The following is a 17,302-nucleotide window of genomic DNA, read 5'->3' on the forward strand; positions in this document are numbered from 1 at the left end:
CTTCCCCCTCTACTGTCTATGGGTGAACATATACTCTTCGTGCTCTGCCTTGATACCTGTATTTGCTAAAAGGGAAGATACAGTATATTACATTCCAACCAGCAAATAAATAAATAATGATGTAATAACCAAGACACGTCGAATTTACTTTTAAATACAAAAATCTATAATTTATTTACTTATTTACACAAACGAACAAATTTTCACATCAGCATAAAACAACTCCCACGAGAAGAGGGATTAAACCGAAACTGAAGATGAACACAAACATCATCTCTCGTATGAGATAAAAGAGCACAGATGTTGGAAAATCAAGCTGAGATGAAAACGTTGTTTTATGAGAAAAAATAAACTTGTGAGAAATGGATGGAAAAAGATGTTGCATCGTGTAGATGATGTCAATGACCACAACAACATTACTGTTTGCGGAACAGAGCCCGTAAACGAATGTTAGATATATTGGCCGCAGAGGGCGCTAGGTCACTCTACCCTGATCTCGTGACAAACTTCAGCAAAGTTCAGCTGTAAATGTGTGTCATATTTTTTACATTTTTACAGTTAAAAAAAGTTTTATCACATGAAATTTTCAGAAAGCCATGTTGATTATGGTATTTAAACTTCATAAAGAAAATGCTGACCTCCAGGTCAAGTTTGATTCTAAAAACGAATCAAAAATGTTCCTTGACAGTAAACTTTGTGGGACATTTAAAGAGATTCAACTGACAATTTTTATAAGAATTCTGAATTCTGTCAATGTGAAGAGGTAAAATATCGCCCATGATTTGGGTTTAAGCTGTAACAAAGGAAAATACAAATGAAATTTACCCTGTTCTAGAGCGCTATGTGTACTATTTTGTGCGTTGAACCCTAAATTGACAGAAAAAATCACCCCCAAAAATAGTGAATGATACAATGATGTCAAGGACAACATTTACTGAAACTATGAACTTCTTTCTATAACCTTATAAACTGCAGAACAACCACTTACGAGGTTGCTTTGCAAAAACTCCTAATCGATGATGGATGTTATCTCAAGTTGAAAAGGCCAATAAGGAAATCCTGAAGCAGTATGTGCATACCTGCTTGAACACTTAGTTTTTATCATGGGGCAAATTTTACACTGAACTGAAAAGAACTTCATTTGCAGTGAACTTTGTGCGAGGCCCACTGATGAGTCTCTTCAAACTTGAAAATATTTCAAATTCAGTAAAGATCCAAAACATGTTCTGTGTAGCATCGCCAGAAGGCAGGTTGTGATATTTCAGTAGTGCAAACGGCATTGCTCTACCCTTTTGCATAACATTAACTGCGTTAATATGTCATACAACTCTTTACTTTGATTAGAGAAAATACAAAGTAGTCTATTAATTTTCAGGTTCTCAGTGAATGGAAATACAATGACAATGACTACTATTGAAATGTGGTATTCTATCCTTGGCACAGATGAAAAATAGTGGGCCCAATCTTCAATTATCTGTAATTTGTCAAAGAATGTGGTTGTCTCAGGGTGCCTTTCATATGAAATAAGTAGAAGCATACCCCTCAGGATAATGTAGAATTGTAAAATGATTTAAAATGAACCCAGTATCCTTCAGCATTGCCTAACACATTCGGATCACCCCAATTTTCTGTAATTCCACTCCATTCCATGGGGTAGTATGGCTAAATGAGGTGTGGGGGGGGGCCTCATTAGATATACTGTCAAGTTTTGAGACAAAACGATGACAAAAGGAAAACTTTTAAAAAAGATACAATAAAAATCCCTCCCTATGGTAGAACTTTACAGAAAACAACAAGATTTGCTCTTTGAAGCAAACGCCTTACTTATAATTAAGCCTCTATAATATCTGTTTAATGGGGCTGGCAATCTAGGGTAGCCTTGCCATGATCTGTTTTTGCCTCTTTATCAAGACATTGATGTTCAAAGATGTTACGAAGATGTATGTGTATATTAATTGCTACATCGGAAAAGTGTAAATGTTTCTCAAAGATGTAAATCATAGCTTTTAGACTACTTGTCAACAGAAAATTCTAGAAAATTAATACAAAATTTACATATTCACAGTGTAAGCTGCACACATCAGCCCAGTTCCCATACCGCATTTTTATTACAAATGTTTCCCAGACATAATTGAGAACATATAGCCAAAATTTATGTATAATTTGTGATTGATGATTATAGAATCATATTTTTGTTTACAATTAGGGTATGGACAGGGATTTCTATTTGTTTGTTTGTTTGTTTGTTTTAGTCAAAAATTAATGTGGAAGCAAGTATAAAGTAGGGGCGTACAGCCTGAACATTTTTCTTCACGGACTATGTCTGACAGGAAAGGTTTGACTGATCACAGTCTCTTTGGTGGAGGGACTGTTGACTGATGTCAAAAGTCTGTTGATTTTCAAGACTAAAGAGTTCTCAATGCAATAGTAATATCTGTGAGTGTTTTTCTAAATGAAACCAAACTTGCATTTTGCTCTTCAGTTCTGAAAATTCGACTGGCCAACTGAGTCAAGCCAACTTTTACCACACCACCGATGGTCAGACTTCTTTCATTACTTCACAGTGTATTCTGAGCATCAAATTTCCAGTATAGTCCCTTACCAGATATAAGGCTTACCGAAAGGTGAGACCAAATTCTGATTGGAAATTCTGCTGTACAGACTGCCAAATCACTGACGGCGAGATTTAACTTATAACCATGTTTGTTTGTTGATGTACGAGTACTTTGTCAGAGGCCATATTCCAATTTTTACGTAAACAATTTAACATCTGACCTCAGCTGTGATAAACAGCTTCCCTGTTGAAAGGACATCTCAACTAAACTAGACTGTGGTGTGAAAAACACAACTGGTCTTTTTCTTCATGGCCTCTAAAAGAAATGACTTGTTTGCCCCAGGTACATTATTTCCATTGGTAACCAAGGAGATAATAAGGTCAAAGGTCATTCTGTTGGTAGATGTTCTTTTGTTAGGCTCAGGCGCTGTGGATAAAGCTGCACAATGGGGCTAATAATCAGCGTCACTGGTTAAAATGCTTGATATACAGCACATATACAGACCTATTAACTTCTGTACCCTTTTCATTTGGAGAGGCTGTCTTCAGAGAGATAAGTTACCACATGGTTATCCTTGACTGCACCGTGTGTAATTCCAGAATTGCTTGGATTATCACCAACTGTCTCAGACTTGCAACAATAGCTGTAACTTTTGATAGTTTTGTTCTGTAAAACAGAGTTGGTTTAAATGTCTCTCTATGAACAAAGCTTTCGCCTTGCAAGCGCAACTCATAGTGTATACATAATGACATCTTGTTCACAAATCATGAATTCCAAGCCTGCAGTTAAGGTCAAATGCACCTTCAGGCACAGATATTCAGACTATCATATTTTACACTATTTTTCTGGTCTATCACTGGTTCAGGCTCATTTTGAAGCTCTAAGAGGGAGGAAAGTTTTCACCATCTTAGTCATGTGAAAATTACAAATTAAATTTTTTCCCATAGAGGTAACAGAGAGATGATGGCGGCCATTTTGAATTTCAAATATTGGTAAATATTGGGTTATTTGTTTCTCTAGTACAAAACTTTGCACGATGCTGTGATTTTTCATTCTTGATTTGGTAATGGTATGGTCGAATGTTTTCTTAAGGAAAATTTAAGAAAATGTTTAAGTGTTTCAGTTGCAAGGCATGTACTTCCTTAATGGAAAATAGGAAGCTGGGTCCCAACTAAAATTCTGCTGTCAACACTATAATATTTGATAATTTACATGGCTGTGTTGAAGAGTTGAACACTAGACATATCAAAAGTTATAGGAAATAGCGCTTTGATGCACACTAACTGTGCAAAGCATGTTGGGTAAAAGTCCTCAACCAATGGAATAAACCAAAAGTTTTGAGGTTAAACAGCGTAATTGTGATCAACCCTGTGACTCATACCTTTGCCTTCTCAGTGTACTTTGAAGATCAAATCGTCTGACCCCAGAGCATGAATGCAACGACCATTGTCCATGAACAAATGAAATCCGGAAATTTAAAAAAAAAAGAGACAATGAACTCCAACCCCTGACAAAGTACAATCTTTGGATGGTCAACTAAAGAAAGCTTTGCTTCATAAACAAACATTTACAAAAAATACTTGCCTGTAACTTTTATCCTTCCCCTCCCCCATCCCTCCCCCTCTCGTTTTGTAAAAGTTACAGTAAGAATGGCCGTGTTAAAAAAACAAGGCTCGTACTGGTTCACTGATTTCCACGGAAACAGTACTGTTAAAATTAATGACTAAACTCCCACACACAAGTTGTTGCATCTCTTAAAGATATCATATTCTAGTCTATTTCAGAAACTTGATTGCCGTGTTTCTTGATTTCCACGTCTCCTCCATCTATTGTTCCATAGTTTCTTCCCTTGAGATGATGGGTAATTATAAAGGTCAAAGGTGAACTGAGCAGTCAACTATTTAAAAACATTTTTGAGAGGATGAATTCTCCATACTCGTATCATATTCATAGGAACCAGTCTTTTTTTTATGAAATACTATTAAAATCATTATTTTTCAAGCAGCCATTGGCAACTTCTTGTAATCTTTTAAAGTTGGAATCTATTTTGGTTTAAAGCTTTCCAAAGACGCTTATTTGCGATTGTGATAATCCTCTATGAAGACAAAGTCTGTGGTATTGGGGGGGTCACTGGGACAAATCCACACAATGTCTTCATCCAGCACAACCCTTTTAGTAACCATGGTTACAAGTCATCTGGCCTGGTTGGTGCGTATTCTTTCCACAGACGTTAATACAGTGATGTACCCTGTTATTAAAATTCTCTTCCCATTTTTAACACATTATATATGTAACACATTATTACAGTATTCCATAATGTTTTCTGTAATTTTCCATGATCTGTTTCCTTCATGATGATTTTGCAACCAGGTTCCGCATAATTCCAGGTTCACCCTTTTCATATCTATTATTCCCATGTGACATCCGTTGCTATAGCAACAAGACATCTGATCAAGCAATACATAACAGAGAAACAGTTGGCTTGTTTTTTCCATGACCACCAGGGCCAAATTTATTGGCTTTTTGTCCAGTTTTCATTGCCACAGTTTCCATAGTGATGTCAATAATTCACTAGCATTTGTATCCATCGCAAATGAATTCCTGGATGAGCGCATAGATGATGAACAGGATGTAAATGGTAACGAAGCAAACTCCGATCCACTTGTTCAGACGGAATCTGGCACAGCCAAAGACCACCATCGTCATCACAAGAATCAATAGCAATATGAATCCAAATTTGACGTGAGGCGTCATGACCATTTCTCCATTGAGGAAAGCATTTTCCAGCTGGGAACAAATAAACAAGAAGGGAAGAAAATTCAGGAATAAGCAGAATGACACTTTGTATTTACGATTCTTGGACCATTTTGTATTTGATGATAGAGCTAAGACAGTCAATATTTGTTTTAAGGTGTGTGAAAGCATAAGGTCATAACTTCTGAATATCTATTGTGTTGCCTTTGGCATCATTTGATAATACTGACAGCCACTATATGGTGTAAGGCGAAATCACACCCTCCTTTCCAAATTCTTTCAGCTTTCACCTTCTTGTCCTCCAAATGGGTGCATCTCTACCAGAAATGACTGATCGAAATTCTATCAAAGTTACATTGTTAATATTGTTTAACTCTTCTTTCAGAGAAATAGTCTGCTCCTCATTTTTTGATTATCAGACGATCACATTCCACGGTAAAAATGTGGAAAGAGCAGAACATGGGAGAGACAGTGAATAAGTCAATCTATAACAGTCATATTGGCCGTCAGCCATGGTGTCTTTGTATATGGTGTACAAAAGAGAATACCGTGGCCATTGTTTGTTTGTGTGACCCAAGCTGCTTCTGACCTAGTCTTCATAACAATTGAATTGTGTACTTAAGCAGTCTATAGACTTTCTATTGATTTATTGACTAAACATTTTGGGATTCCTCTCTTGAGCCAAGGCCACCTTTCTCTTCACTTTTAATAAAATGAACTCGCAAGTATTGTGATTTTATGGAGTTAGATAGACGAGAAAGGCTTTAATTTTGACCTTTGGGAAATTGGTGCCTCTTCTGGATTTGTACACACTTGAAGAGCGCCCTCAAGCTGTATTCATTTTTGAAGTAAGATTTCGTGGTTGTTGTTGAGAGAGTTGGAAGGTACATGTTTCAAGATAGGCTTTAAAAGATTTTCAAACTGAAAACGTTGTGTACTTCATTCAAGATCTGCAGAGTAGCTGTTCAATGTCAATATTAGAGCTTACACTACACCAGCTTCATTTTTGGGTTTTATTTTTGTGGATGACAGCAGTTCATGTCATTTTTGCCCCCTTTCTTTTGAAAATATAACATATTTTGAACTTTACCTCGCTGCCTTCTTCGAATAGGTGAATAGCGGCACCATGGTCGATTGCGATGCGGATGACAAACGGCAAACCAAGTCCAAGGTTGATGTCAAAGACATTGGATCCAATAGCATTAGATACGGCCATGTCACCAAATCCGTCACGTGCCACCAGAATGGAACTCATGGCATCCTATGTCATTGAGAGAATACACCAACAGTTGATAAAAAAGAAATAAGAGAGCAACAATATGACACTCATTTTTCGCAGAAAGCGTAGCTTTTTAAAATTTGTTCGAGTGGTGAAACATGTAGGCTTTATATTCGAGATAAGTTTGTTTTTCTGCTTATACCAAGCAGATTAGATTGAAAACTGCTGTACTTGTAGCATTGTTTTGACAACCGCTGTACTTGTAACTTGGTTTTGAAACTTCAGTGTCCATAAACAGCAACTATCACTTTCATGAAACAAGGTGTACAATCATCTTTGCCATATATCACGCTCAACAAGATATTTATTCTGAGATTTCAATTATGTGCGAAAGGTTGTTGCTTCAAAAACCTGACAGTCACAATTAATACAAAAATATTTGCTGACATAAGATTTTCTGACAAACAATGATGGTAATATTAGCTTTCCAAACAGCAAAATTTCAACCATCAAGCTAGATGACAGTTAATACAGGAAATACAACACTACATTCTGAATTTGAGATGTTTCATTACGAGGGCTGAGCATGTCCATACACTGTGTATTTTGTGGTCCAAGACAGTATAGACATTAATCAAGCAGTTATGGACACATTCTTTACTGCACATAGTGAATTATTGTTTAGCACTCTCCCTATTTCCTTTGCAGAGCTCCAACTTTGCTATAGAAAACACCAGAATTGGGACAAACCATGTTGGTGAAAGGGTTAATTTGCCATCAGTGGAATGGCAGATGCCTTTGGTAAGAGTAAACATTAGTGATGATCTTTGAACTTGTAAAATTTAATTTTCTCATCCCGTAATTTGCACATTTTGAGGTATGAGGTCTGTTAAATTTCATGCTTACGAGCAATATTTTTGGCAGAAGATAAAATAAAAAACTGCAGCAATATAACTGTTATCCATAAACACCATGCTTTCCCAACGAGATAAAAGTCAAGGATCTTAAAGCTATGCGTAGAGTGATGACATGATGAAACTAGCACTCACAGGAACACTTGTGCCGACAGCAACGATCAAAATACCCATCACAAAGTCGTTGATATTCAGGATGCATCCCATACGTTGGACAACGGTTACCATGGCAAAGCTGAGCAGTGCAATCCAGATAACGGACATGAAGAAGGACACCATGAACCAGCGCCTGAAAGTTTCCAGAAAAAGGAGAGATGGATCAAGACCTTTTAATGACAAGCAAACAAAACAAAACAAAACAAATAGCGGTCCCCTAAATCAACATGGGATTGATAATGATCAATAATATAGAACAGTAGCTTGATAGCAATAGGGTAAGCCTCATGTTAAAATTATACGACCTTTATGATCGTTACCTCAGATGTGGTTTGCCGCAGTTCGGTATTGTCCAGGTGAACATGCACATGAATGGAAAACTGATCACAAAGAGGATCCACTTGAAGAAATACTTGACCCATCCGCAGCAGCAGCCGTTCTGGCGAGCCTCTTCAATGTCAGGGAAAGTCATGTTGAGTGGTGGTAGGCAGGGACACACATAGAGCTGAACTTCTTCTTCCTCTTCTTCCTTGTCCTTATCATCATCCTTCTGGGGGAAAAAAGTACAATAATTGAAACAATTAGATGTCACATGCCGTTCCTTTTTTTCCCGAAGCAGAAACAATTACTGCATTGTGGAGAAGAAAAGTGCTAAATACCAGGTAAACCCCATAAAGACAGTGCGTGATGATACTTGTGTTGAGTTAAATTTGCATTGAGTCGATGAGTACATTAATGTAGGTAACACTGGTGCCCCAAACAGCCGATATCTGTAACTGAACAATTTCTGCCACTGAGTAAATCATTTATGCCACTTACCTCAAGCAAATTATCTGCAAACACACCAGAATAACCCCTGATTTATCAGTTGGTTGAAATTATATATCTATAGTTAATATGATCCTACAAGACACCACTACCTTGCATATATAGTTCTCCTGCTATGAAAATACTAGTTTTTCACAGTAACTCAATGCCATGGTCATGAATCGGCGGTTGCTAAGCTTACCTCTTCATGGACGGCATTGGTATCAGCATTTTGTGTGCTCTTCTTCAAATCCAAACCAGTCAGTTCCAGGTTAGTCACAGCAATAGATGGACGTTTGTTGGCCTTAATGAGAGTCAGAGGGGTGACCAGAGAAGGGTCAAAGGTGAAAGGTGAGAAAGTGACAAACTTGCTCTCTGCACTCTGTTTAATCAGTATTTTCAAATCTGTAAAGGTACAGCTTGCAAGTTTTTGAATATTGTGCTCGCAAGAAATTATGTAATGACCAGATCCTTTCAACGTCCATTTCAGATAGTTGTACCAATCAACACATCTTGGGTTGGATAGGCCAAAGGTGTATATATATATATATATATATATATATATATATATATATTATATATATATATATATATATATATATATATATATATATATATATATATATATATATATATATATATATATATATATATATATATATATATATATATAAACATACTTTTTTTCATGGCTTGCTTGTTTCTTGTTTCATCAAAATTTGTATATAATATGATCTTTTGTGTGATTTTTTTTTGACATAAACTCTCTAAGTACCTGTACAGATTATGGCGAGTCTGAAACTGAAGGCTCTACTGTCTAATCTAGAATAACTTATACTTAACAGATTAAAATAAGATTAATACATATGTTTACATGCTATTAAGATTGCCTAGATTAGATTATGCTATAGCTAAGATATCATCATGCTTTGTAGAACTTTACACTAGGATTGAATGATGGAATTTCTGGGTCTTTTTCACAAGATAGATTATATGATACACTGTATGAATTTACAGAAGAATTGAAAAGCTTGGTGGTTTCCAAGAAACCCAGTTTGACTGACCAACCATACACCAGTGTTTTCTCAATGACAGTTAGTCACTCTACAAAAACTTGTAGCATTATTAGCAAATTTGGTAGGGTAATTTCATACAATATGGATTTTTTTAACATACAAAGACAAAAACAGACCAAAACATATCAAGAGTTTTTAATTCACACAATGGATAAATTTTATTTAAATTAATGCCAATTTTAATATTTTTCAACCTTTGATGCTAAACCTTAACATTTTCCACCAATCTTAAACTTCCACTCCTGTCAAACTACATCTTAAACTGTATTATTACATTTTTTGAACAGCATGAACAGGAAACTGCAATACAGACATATTTATAAACCTCTTGATTTGCTTTTTGACTCAGACAACATTATGAGTTTTTTCATTGACAAAACCAGAGAGGGAGCACTACTTCCTTCACAGACCAATTCAGAGGTGAGACGACATCTCTGACAATTGAGTGACAAAGATCCCAGTGTGCGACATTTACTTACATCAGTTATTGCAACATGCTCTTGATAATGAATACTGCCATTAGTATGGTTCGTATTGGTTGTAACTACGTTACTACTCTTCAAATCTCCTTGCGAAGATGTCTGGTGCAGCAGGCGGCAGCGTTAATTAGATTAGAATATTTTTTAATGAGTTGGGTTAATTTTTATTAGATTGATAAGATAGGGAAGAAAGATTGAATGATTTTGATTTGATAAAAAAAAAGAGCAGCAAAAGATAAATTAGGCGAGTCAATGGAAGGATATGCATTATAAAAAGGGTTTGAAGTGCAGATGTGAAATGGAAGAGCACAACGCAGGACAGAGTGCAAGGGAGAGAAGGGGTAAAAAACAAACATAAAAAACAAACTTTTTTAATGATTTTGCTTTGGCAGCATGAAGGGTTTGATGCTGGGATGTAACATGCATAGTCATGCATGGCTTTGGGTACATGAAGTACAATACAGTGTGTATGATCGCTCCGCACACACCTCATTAACGTATCTGAGTTACCACAGCCGCATAAATTTTGCAAAAAAACAAAAAAATTGGGTGATGACCGATGGTTATTCTTGATAGAGGGTGCATAGGCAATGTGTTTTTCCCAGTGCAGTGAATGCTTTGCATAACCAGCAGTGCGAATGCAATACAGACAGTACGTATATGTTCTACAGGCAAATTACGGTCAAATCCATTTGTCTGTGGGCTATAAACTAGGGCAGTGATGAAATTATAACGTCAGACTTCTTAGATATATTTTCAGGGTTAGGAAAAAAATTGTCTTTATCTAAATGCATCTATGGCACATAGAAACAACTGTAAATTAAAAAATGTTGTTTTTGGTTCACAGTTCTTTGAGACGTCCAGGTTGAATATTACGAGGACAAAACATAAACTAATTTCATTTCATTGTAGTTGGTTATGTGGACATAATTACAGAGATTGTAGATCCCACTGACAAATGAAAAGACCCTCATCTCCATGTAGAACCAAATCACATTTTTTAGAAAAATAAATGTATAACAATGGATTTTATGCAGTGCTTGTGATTTAATAAAACATTTAAATTATGCAATACCCTGTATACTTATTTTAATAATATATCAATGATTACTTCAAGCAATTACATATATTTGATATTTGTGGTGATAACATACAAAACTACAAAGATTTCTAGTCTACTATTTATGCACTATCATTACACACCGTAAAACATTGGATATGAAAGGTGAATAAGAATTAAATGGTGAAAAAATGTGAAAAGCTTACAAAGACTTGACTGATAGCGCACACACATAAATCAACCCAGTATCCATTTACGGACAAGCCTGGTCGCAAAATAAAGCCATCTTGGATTTTCTATTGACAGGCAGTGAAGGAAATGTCTACTTTGATTACAATCTTGGATTTCACTGCAGTGTTCTACAAAATCCTTGATGGCTGTTATAGAGTCTCGTCTTTGTAAATACGACCACCGCCTTGAGGCATTGATAGTCAAATGACACGCATTTCCCTCTATGATCAGAACTGAAGACGTAAAGTCGAAGAGCAGTCTAAAGCAAAATAACCTCGAATCATTTTGTTACATTGTAGCCTGTCACTACGACGATGACTCACAGTATATTTACAGTAGACAAGATTTTTTCAAGCAAACTCTACATGTATCATTCAAATCCTGACTTCAGATTTGCACAATAAACAGGTATTTTACGTAATCCACAGCCTGTGTGTTTCATGTCAACATCCATATTTAGACAAAGTAATATTTGTGTTTTTTTCAGGAAAAGGATGTAATTTCGGAAAGTAATGGGCTAAACAGGAAATGTACAGCATATCCACAGGGATGGACTGCACTCTATGAAGCCAAGTTACCATAGCAATATATCCATATTAACAATTTTTGAACCATCATGTAAATTTCAAGACAGCATGCCAAAAATATAATTATGAAGACAATCAAAAGGTTTTACACTTCATCTAAGAATCCGCTCTCTGAGCACGTTCAAAAGATATGTTGAAAATGAAACATGACATTAATCAGCAGAAATTTCTGTGTTTCTTTGCTAGATTCTGATCGGTAGCAAAAATGCCATGTACAATTCAACTGTGTCCGTATGGATACTGGGCAGTATTTCAGCAAAAAAATCTCAACCAGCATTGCAAGCTGTATTTTTGACTTACAAAGTTTCCTGAGAGCTCGCCATGCTTGACGTGATGAAAGATATGCTTTTGACCCGAGCCTGTACTTTGCACTGAAATGACCGAGTGTTTGCGATCCTGTCAAAACAAAACAAACAAACAAAAATAAACAATCAAGGCCATGAAATATAACAGTTTATCTGTTTTCACAACAGACTGCAAACAGTACATAAACACTTCAGTTTCTGAACTTTTCAAATTGAATGTTAAAGGTAGTGCATGGGCATCAAAATTGAAAGACTAAAACGTTTTGCTCAAACTTTCCTGAGGGAGACTTGAACAATTCTCTTTCAAAATCAAGAATGAAAATTAGGGTTGAACATGCAAAATTTGATACTACAGAAAAACAAATTACTCAATGTTTACATACACTTGAAATTTAAATTGGCCGCCATCCCGGTGTTTACTCTATGCAGAAACATATTAAAATTTGTGGATTTTCACAAAACTAAGCTGGCGAAACTTTATTAAAAATGAGCCCCAACAACTAGTAGACCAAAATTTCAGTGTAAAAGTTTGATGGTCTGTCCTCGAGACACATTCTACCTCAGAGATGACAAGATACATCATCAGAGATAATGGAAATTTCATGTCTGCCCTGTTGCGTTATAAAATTGAAATGGGGAAATTTTGTGATTTTTATGATAATCGTCATTGTTCATAAAAAGATTAAAATTTCATGTCTACTGCATCATACAGTTCAAAAATGTGAAAATTTTTGTCGTTTTTATTTGAATATGAACTTCTCAAACACCTCATACAAAGCATAAACAGACAAAAGTTGAAAGAAATGTAGGCATTGTAAAAAATATGAAATTATTCTAACCTTGATTATTTTGATTATTTCCTACTCAATAATGCAGATATTGATAAATATATAGAAAATTATTTATTTGTACTTTTAAAGCATCACTATCTATTATTATTTAGAATGAGTCTCCCATTTCAAGGGTAAATTATGTGATATGTTCAATGAGGTAATTATTAATGACAAATCCTAATTCATATGAAAGAGTAGATGATTGTCCAAAATCTTTAATGAAAATTGTGAGTACAAAAATAACCAAGTTGGTACTTTGTAACTATTAATATTACATTCAAAATTCCCAAAATCACATCTAATGGCCAATTCAATCATAAATTGTAACAGTCAACGTACATGCACAAACACAACAGATTGAAATTGATCTGAATTTTTCTATCAGCCTTAGAAATGCACAGAATAAAAGTATTTCCAGCGTGTCTTCTGTTCACTAAACACTGAGAATTTACCACCAAGGAGGAACCAGTGGCACATTAACGAGAGTGATTTTGGCGATTAAGAAAAGTTTCCCCATCCTTGTTCATCAAAGCCAAAAGATCAAGCTCAAAACATTACAAACATTCGGTTCACGTCACAATTTCAGCAAAGCAGCAATTATGTACATTGATGAATGATGCAAACACTCGTTAATCTTTGCTCCAAGTCACACTGTTTATTTTTCAGAGGTAATTTAGTCAGCGGAAGATTTGCCAGGATTTGACAACATTTGTATCATCAACCATCTTCCTCAGATGTGGAGCAATGATAAGAATAATTGTTACTGCTTCTGTTGTGCACTCTGCACAAATTTTGATGTAACATTTTTGTCTTAAGCGATGATTCAAAAGAGAAATATAAAGCTTTGACGGTTCCTTTGACCCTTCCACCCCTAATTTCAGAGTAGTTATGTCCACCCACACTATTGAAACAAATGAGGCAATACCAAACTTTGACATTCAAAGGGTTTACAATTTATAAGGTGCAAATGCGCTGAATTCTGTTTCACTTTCCACTAACTTTGAACTTCATCTCGGCTACTGACAGCGATACTAGTGTGCTCAAAGTACATATATACATCCTTCCTGCAAAATTTGGTTCAATCAAAATGAAATTGATTTTTTTTTTAGTTTATTTTGCTGGTCAAATTAAGATTTTGAGATTTGGAAAAAGGGACTGTGAGAGTTATATTCCTGGTAATTTAAGAAACTGATCATAGATTTAAATCTGATAAAATCTGCATGCCATTAGACTCTGAATTCAAGAACAGCAATAATTCAACCTGCACAATGCATATGATGAAGGAGTCCTCCCTGGTTTGATCACCAGAATAAATCTATCCATATATTCCGCATTCTGGAGCTGGCCTATCCATATTGAGTGACCTAATAATCGTCATGAGATATGTTTATTAAAAAAGACTGATCGTATCAGGTTTTCAGTGTGTTTAAATAAAACAGATGTGAGGTCAAAAGTCAATATATGGTCAGTGGACCGTGCATCCCTGTCGTTGGACTCGCTCGCATCCACTGATATCAAAATTTACTGCAAAATGGAACTTAGATTAAAAACTCAGGTGTATAATGATATGACTTGGCATCATTGAAGGATATTCATAAGCCTCAAATAATCATGCATGTAAACCTACTCTCACGGCAATTTCAATAAACAACCATTCATTCACATAGAGGCGCCCATTCGGACAGACTAGCAGCCATACAAATGCATGATAAAAGGTATTATGCTATTATGGGGTCAGATACTCAGACTCTCAAATCTTTACAATATTTGCTTCGTCTAGCCTTTTCAGAGGCTCTTTTGAAGCTTATAAAGTCAAGTAAGTTTTCATCCGCTAATTTTTTTGTAAATCGTGAATGTAATGGTTCTCCATGGAGTTAACATACAGATGGTGCCATTTTGAATTTCAAGTGTCTAAAAAAGAGTTTTAAACAGTGGCCCCCGAATTTTATTCTTGATCTCAAAATAGAATGTTTTAATGTTTCCCCATGGACAGTTTGAGGAAAAGTTTGTCTTTCAATTTTGAAGTGCCACATACCACCGTCATGCACAAAAATCTTGAAGTACGTCATACCAGTGATAAACATACACATATACAGGCATAAAGTGTAACTATCAATTACAAACTCCAGATCACAACCTTCAAATCAAAACAGAAGAAATTAAATTACCTTTTTGAGAGGAGGTAAAGTGTCTTTGCTGTTTGGTAGGTTATTTTCACTGTCAGGCTGTTTGACTGGAGTGTCATCCGCAGGCACATTAGTAGTGTCCGTTTCACCTTCCACGCCAGTCTCAGCATCAATAGGCACAACCTGGGCACGGCAACAGGCGCTTCAAAAAGAGAAATCATGCAAATTGATCAAAAATGAGAATAAAAATGTAAGCGAGAGAGCAATTGATGTACCTAGGAGAGCCATTCGCCTGAGATTATATTTGCAAAAGAGTTGACAAACAGTTAGTGGACATGGGTGGATTGAACTCAAGAACTTACATGGACTTTTCCAGCACTGTTCAAGGACTTTTTGAGATTCAAAATATCATTTACCAGGTATCACTTTTACGATATGTCCTTTTTATATATCAATTCGCATATCATTTTTACGAAATCACAACTGATCAACTTGTCATTTTTTGAAAGTTGTAGGTGGATTTTCAGTTTTCCAGGACTATCCGGGACTCAATTTCAAGGACTTTTCCAGGAGTTTCCAGGAGGCTTTTTAAGATTTCAGAACTTTCGAGGAACTTTCCGGGACCCTGAACTTACCAAGTGCATTTTTCCATGAGTTTCATGAGATGTACATTGAACTTCATGACTATGATGTAGATAATGTATAGCACCAGTAAAATCACCGCTTCCCAGACTTCAACTTTGGCATCCCAGGAAAAACCAATGAAACACGCGATGGACAGTGCATAAAATATGCTGTCTCGAGCCAGAGGTCGCCAGTCCAAGTTCAGCACCTACATAAAACAGCGGTTTAAGAAACAAAACATATTTTGTGAGAATTCTGAGTCAGTACAGTTTGTAGCATGGTACTTAGTTTTGAGTTCACTGGGGGGTCACATTAAAGGACCAATGACATTGCAGCACTGATGTTACAATCTGCATCACTGATTGGCCATATTTGGTCACATGATATACAGAATATAAAATTGATGACAGATCAAAAGCTATGCCTGCCCTGAGAAAGGAAAATCATTTTAAGGACAGACTGAAGACAATCTTTTTGAACTCATGGTGTGAAATGAATCTTGATCAGCACTTTTCTGATCTTTGTACTTTCCATGATTGAAAAGTTCGTGTTCTCTTAATCGGTACAAAATTCTTTGTAACTATAGTGAAAAGGGAGAGAAAATCATTGTACAAAAACACTATGACTGACATAATGAATGGCTTGGTAAATCCACAGACACACTTGTACAGATTCAGATCAGTCATTGGATACCACTTGTTATACTGTTACTGCATGTGGAAAAAGTTATTATTACATGCCTCGTATATTGAACGTCGTGCACTCCATAGATTTAATTCAATGGTAACTTGTTGACAACATTACCAGCCACATAGTCATCATTTCATGGAAAATGAAGCTTATGGATTTAAAAATGTTCAAATTACATGTTTTACATAGGAAATCAGGTTTTTAGAAATTTATGAGTGAAAAATTAATAATCTGCACAAAAGAGATTTAAATATATCAATGCGCCATTCGACAATGAAAATCATTTTTTTTTTTAACTTATTTTCATCTGACATGGAAAGAAAGCATATGATTGTCATTTGCAAATAAATATAAACATTTGTAGTGAAAACTATGTAAAAGAGGCATGTAATAATAATATTATAACCGCTAGGCAGGAGACCATTTGCCCTCCTCACGTCAGACCATGGTCACCTAGCTACCCTTGGCTATAATATATGATATTGCATTTATGGGCTTTTGGTTGACGAGGAAGTGATGAGAAAAATAAATTTGATTTTTCAGGGTTCATGTTTTCATGTCATCGTTGCATGTTTCGTCAGAAGTGTCAAAAATTTCTTCTTGATATCAAAAGAGCGGTATGTGATACCATGTACTGTCATATTCTATTATCCTGCTGAACCATATTTCAGTCAACTTATTAATGGTCTGACCGTTCCGGAGAAACACATTATCCAAAGTAGGACGGCTCTCCTGGAAATTTGACAATGGCATGTAATGGAAAATTCACGCAACACTGAGAATTACCGGTGTGTAAACTTATAGTTTACATTCCGTACAGCAGAGTGAGTTTTTTTTCAAAGATGAGTAACTCCTTAAGTGCAGTGCGCACTTGCTCTAGCTTTGT

The 17,302-nt window shown here is 35.8% G+C and overlaps 1 protein-coding gene across 7 annotated transcripts in view; it reads right to left on the reverse strand.

Annotated features, from left to right (window-relative positions):
* Positions 1–143: 143 nt before the first annotated feature.
* LOC139118524 (sodium/potassium/calcium exchanger 3-like) overlaps positions 144–17,302 on the reverse strand; it is a 57,838-nt gene continuing 40,679 nt past the window's right edge. For 4 of the 7 annotated variants that reach the window (XM_070681862.1, XM_070681861.1, XM_070681860.1 and 1 more), the window contains exons 5-13: positions 15,738–15,934; positions 15,145–15,304; positions 12,139–12,234; positions 9,961–10,062; positions 8,608–8,709; positions 7,919–8,148; positions 7,578–7,731; positions 6,400–6,570; positions 144–5,342 (exon numbers count right to left, since the gene is read on the reverse strand). In XM_070681862.1, coding sequence (XP_070537963.1) covers positions 5,127–5,342; positions 6,400–6,570; positions 7,578–7,731; positions 7,919–8,148; positions 8,608–8,709; positions 9,961–10,062; positions 12,139–12,234; positions 15,145–15,304; positions 15,738–15,934 — 1,428 coding nt within the window. In that variant the 3' untranslated portion in view covers positions 144–5,126. The remainder of the gene's footprint in view (positions 5,343–6,399; positions 6,571–7,577; positions 7,732–7,918; positions 8,149–8,607; positions 8,710–9,960; positions 10,063–12,138; positions 12,235–15,144; positions 15,305–15,737; positions 15,935–17,302) is intronic. The other 3 variants (XM_070681865.1, XM_070681864.1, XM_070681863.1) reach the window with 1 other exon arrangement.

This window comes from Ptychodera flava, chromosome 19 (assembly GCF_041260155.1).
Source record: "Ptychodera flava strain L36383 chromosome 19, AS_Pfla_20210202, whole genome shotgun sequence".
Taxonomy (NCBI): Eukaryota; Metazoa; Hemichordata; class Enteropneusta; family Ptychoderidae; genus Ptychodera; species Ptychodera flava.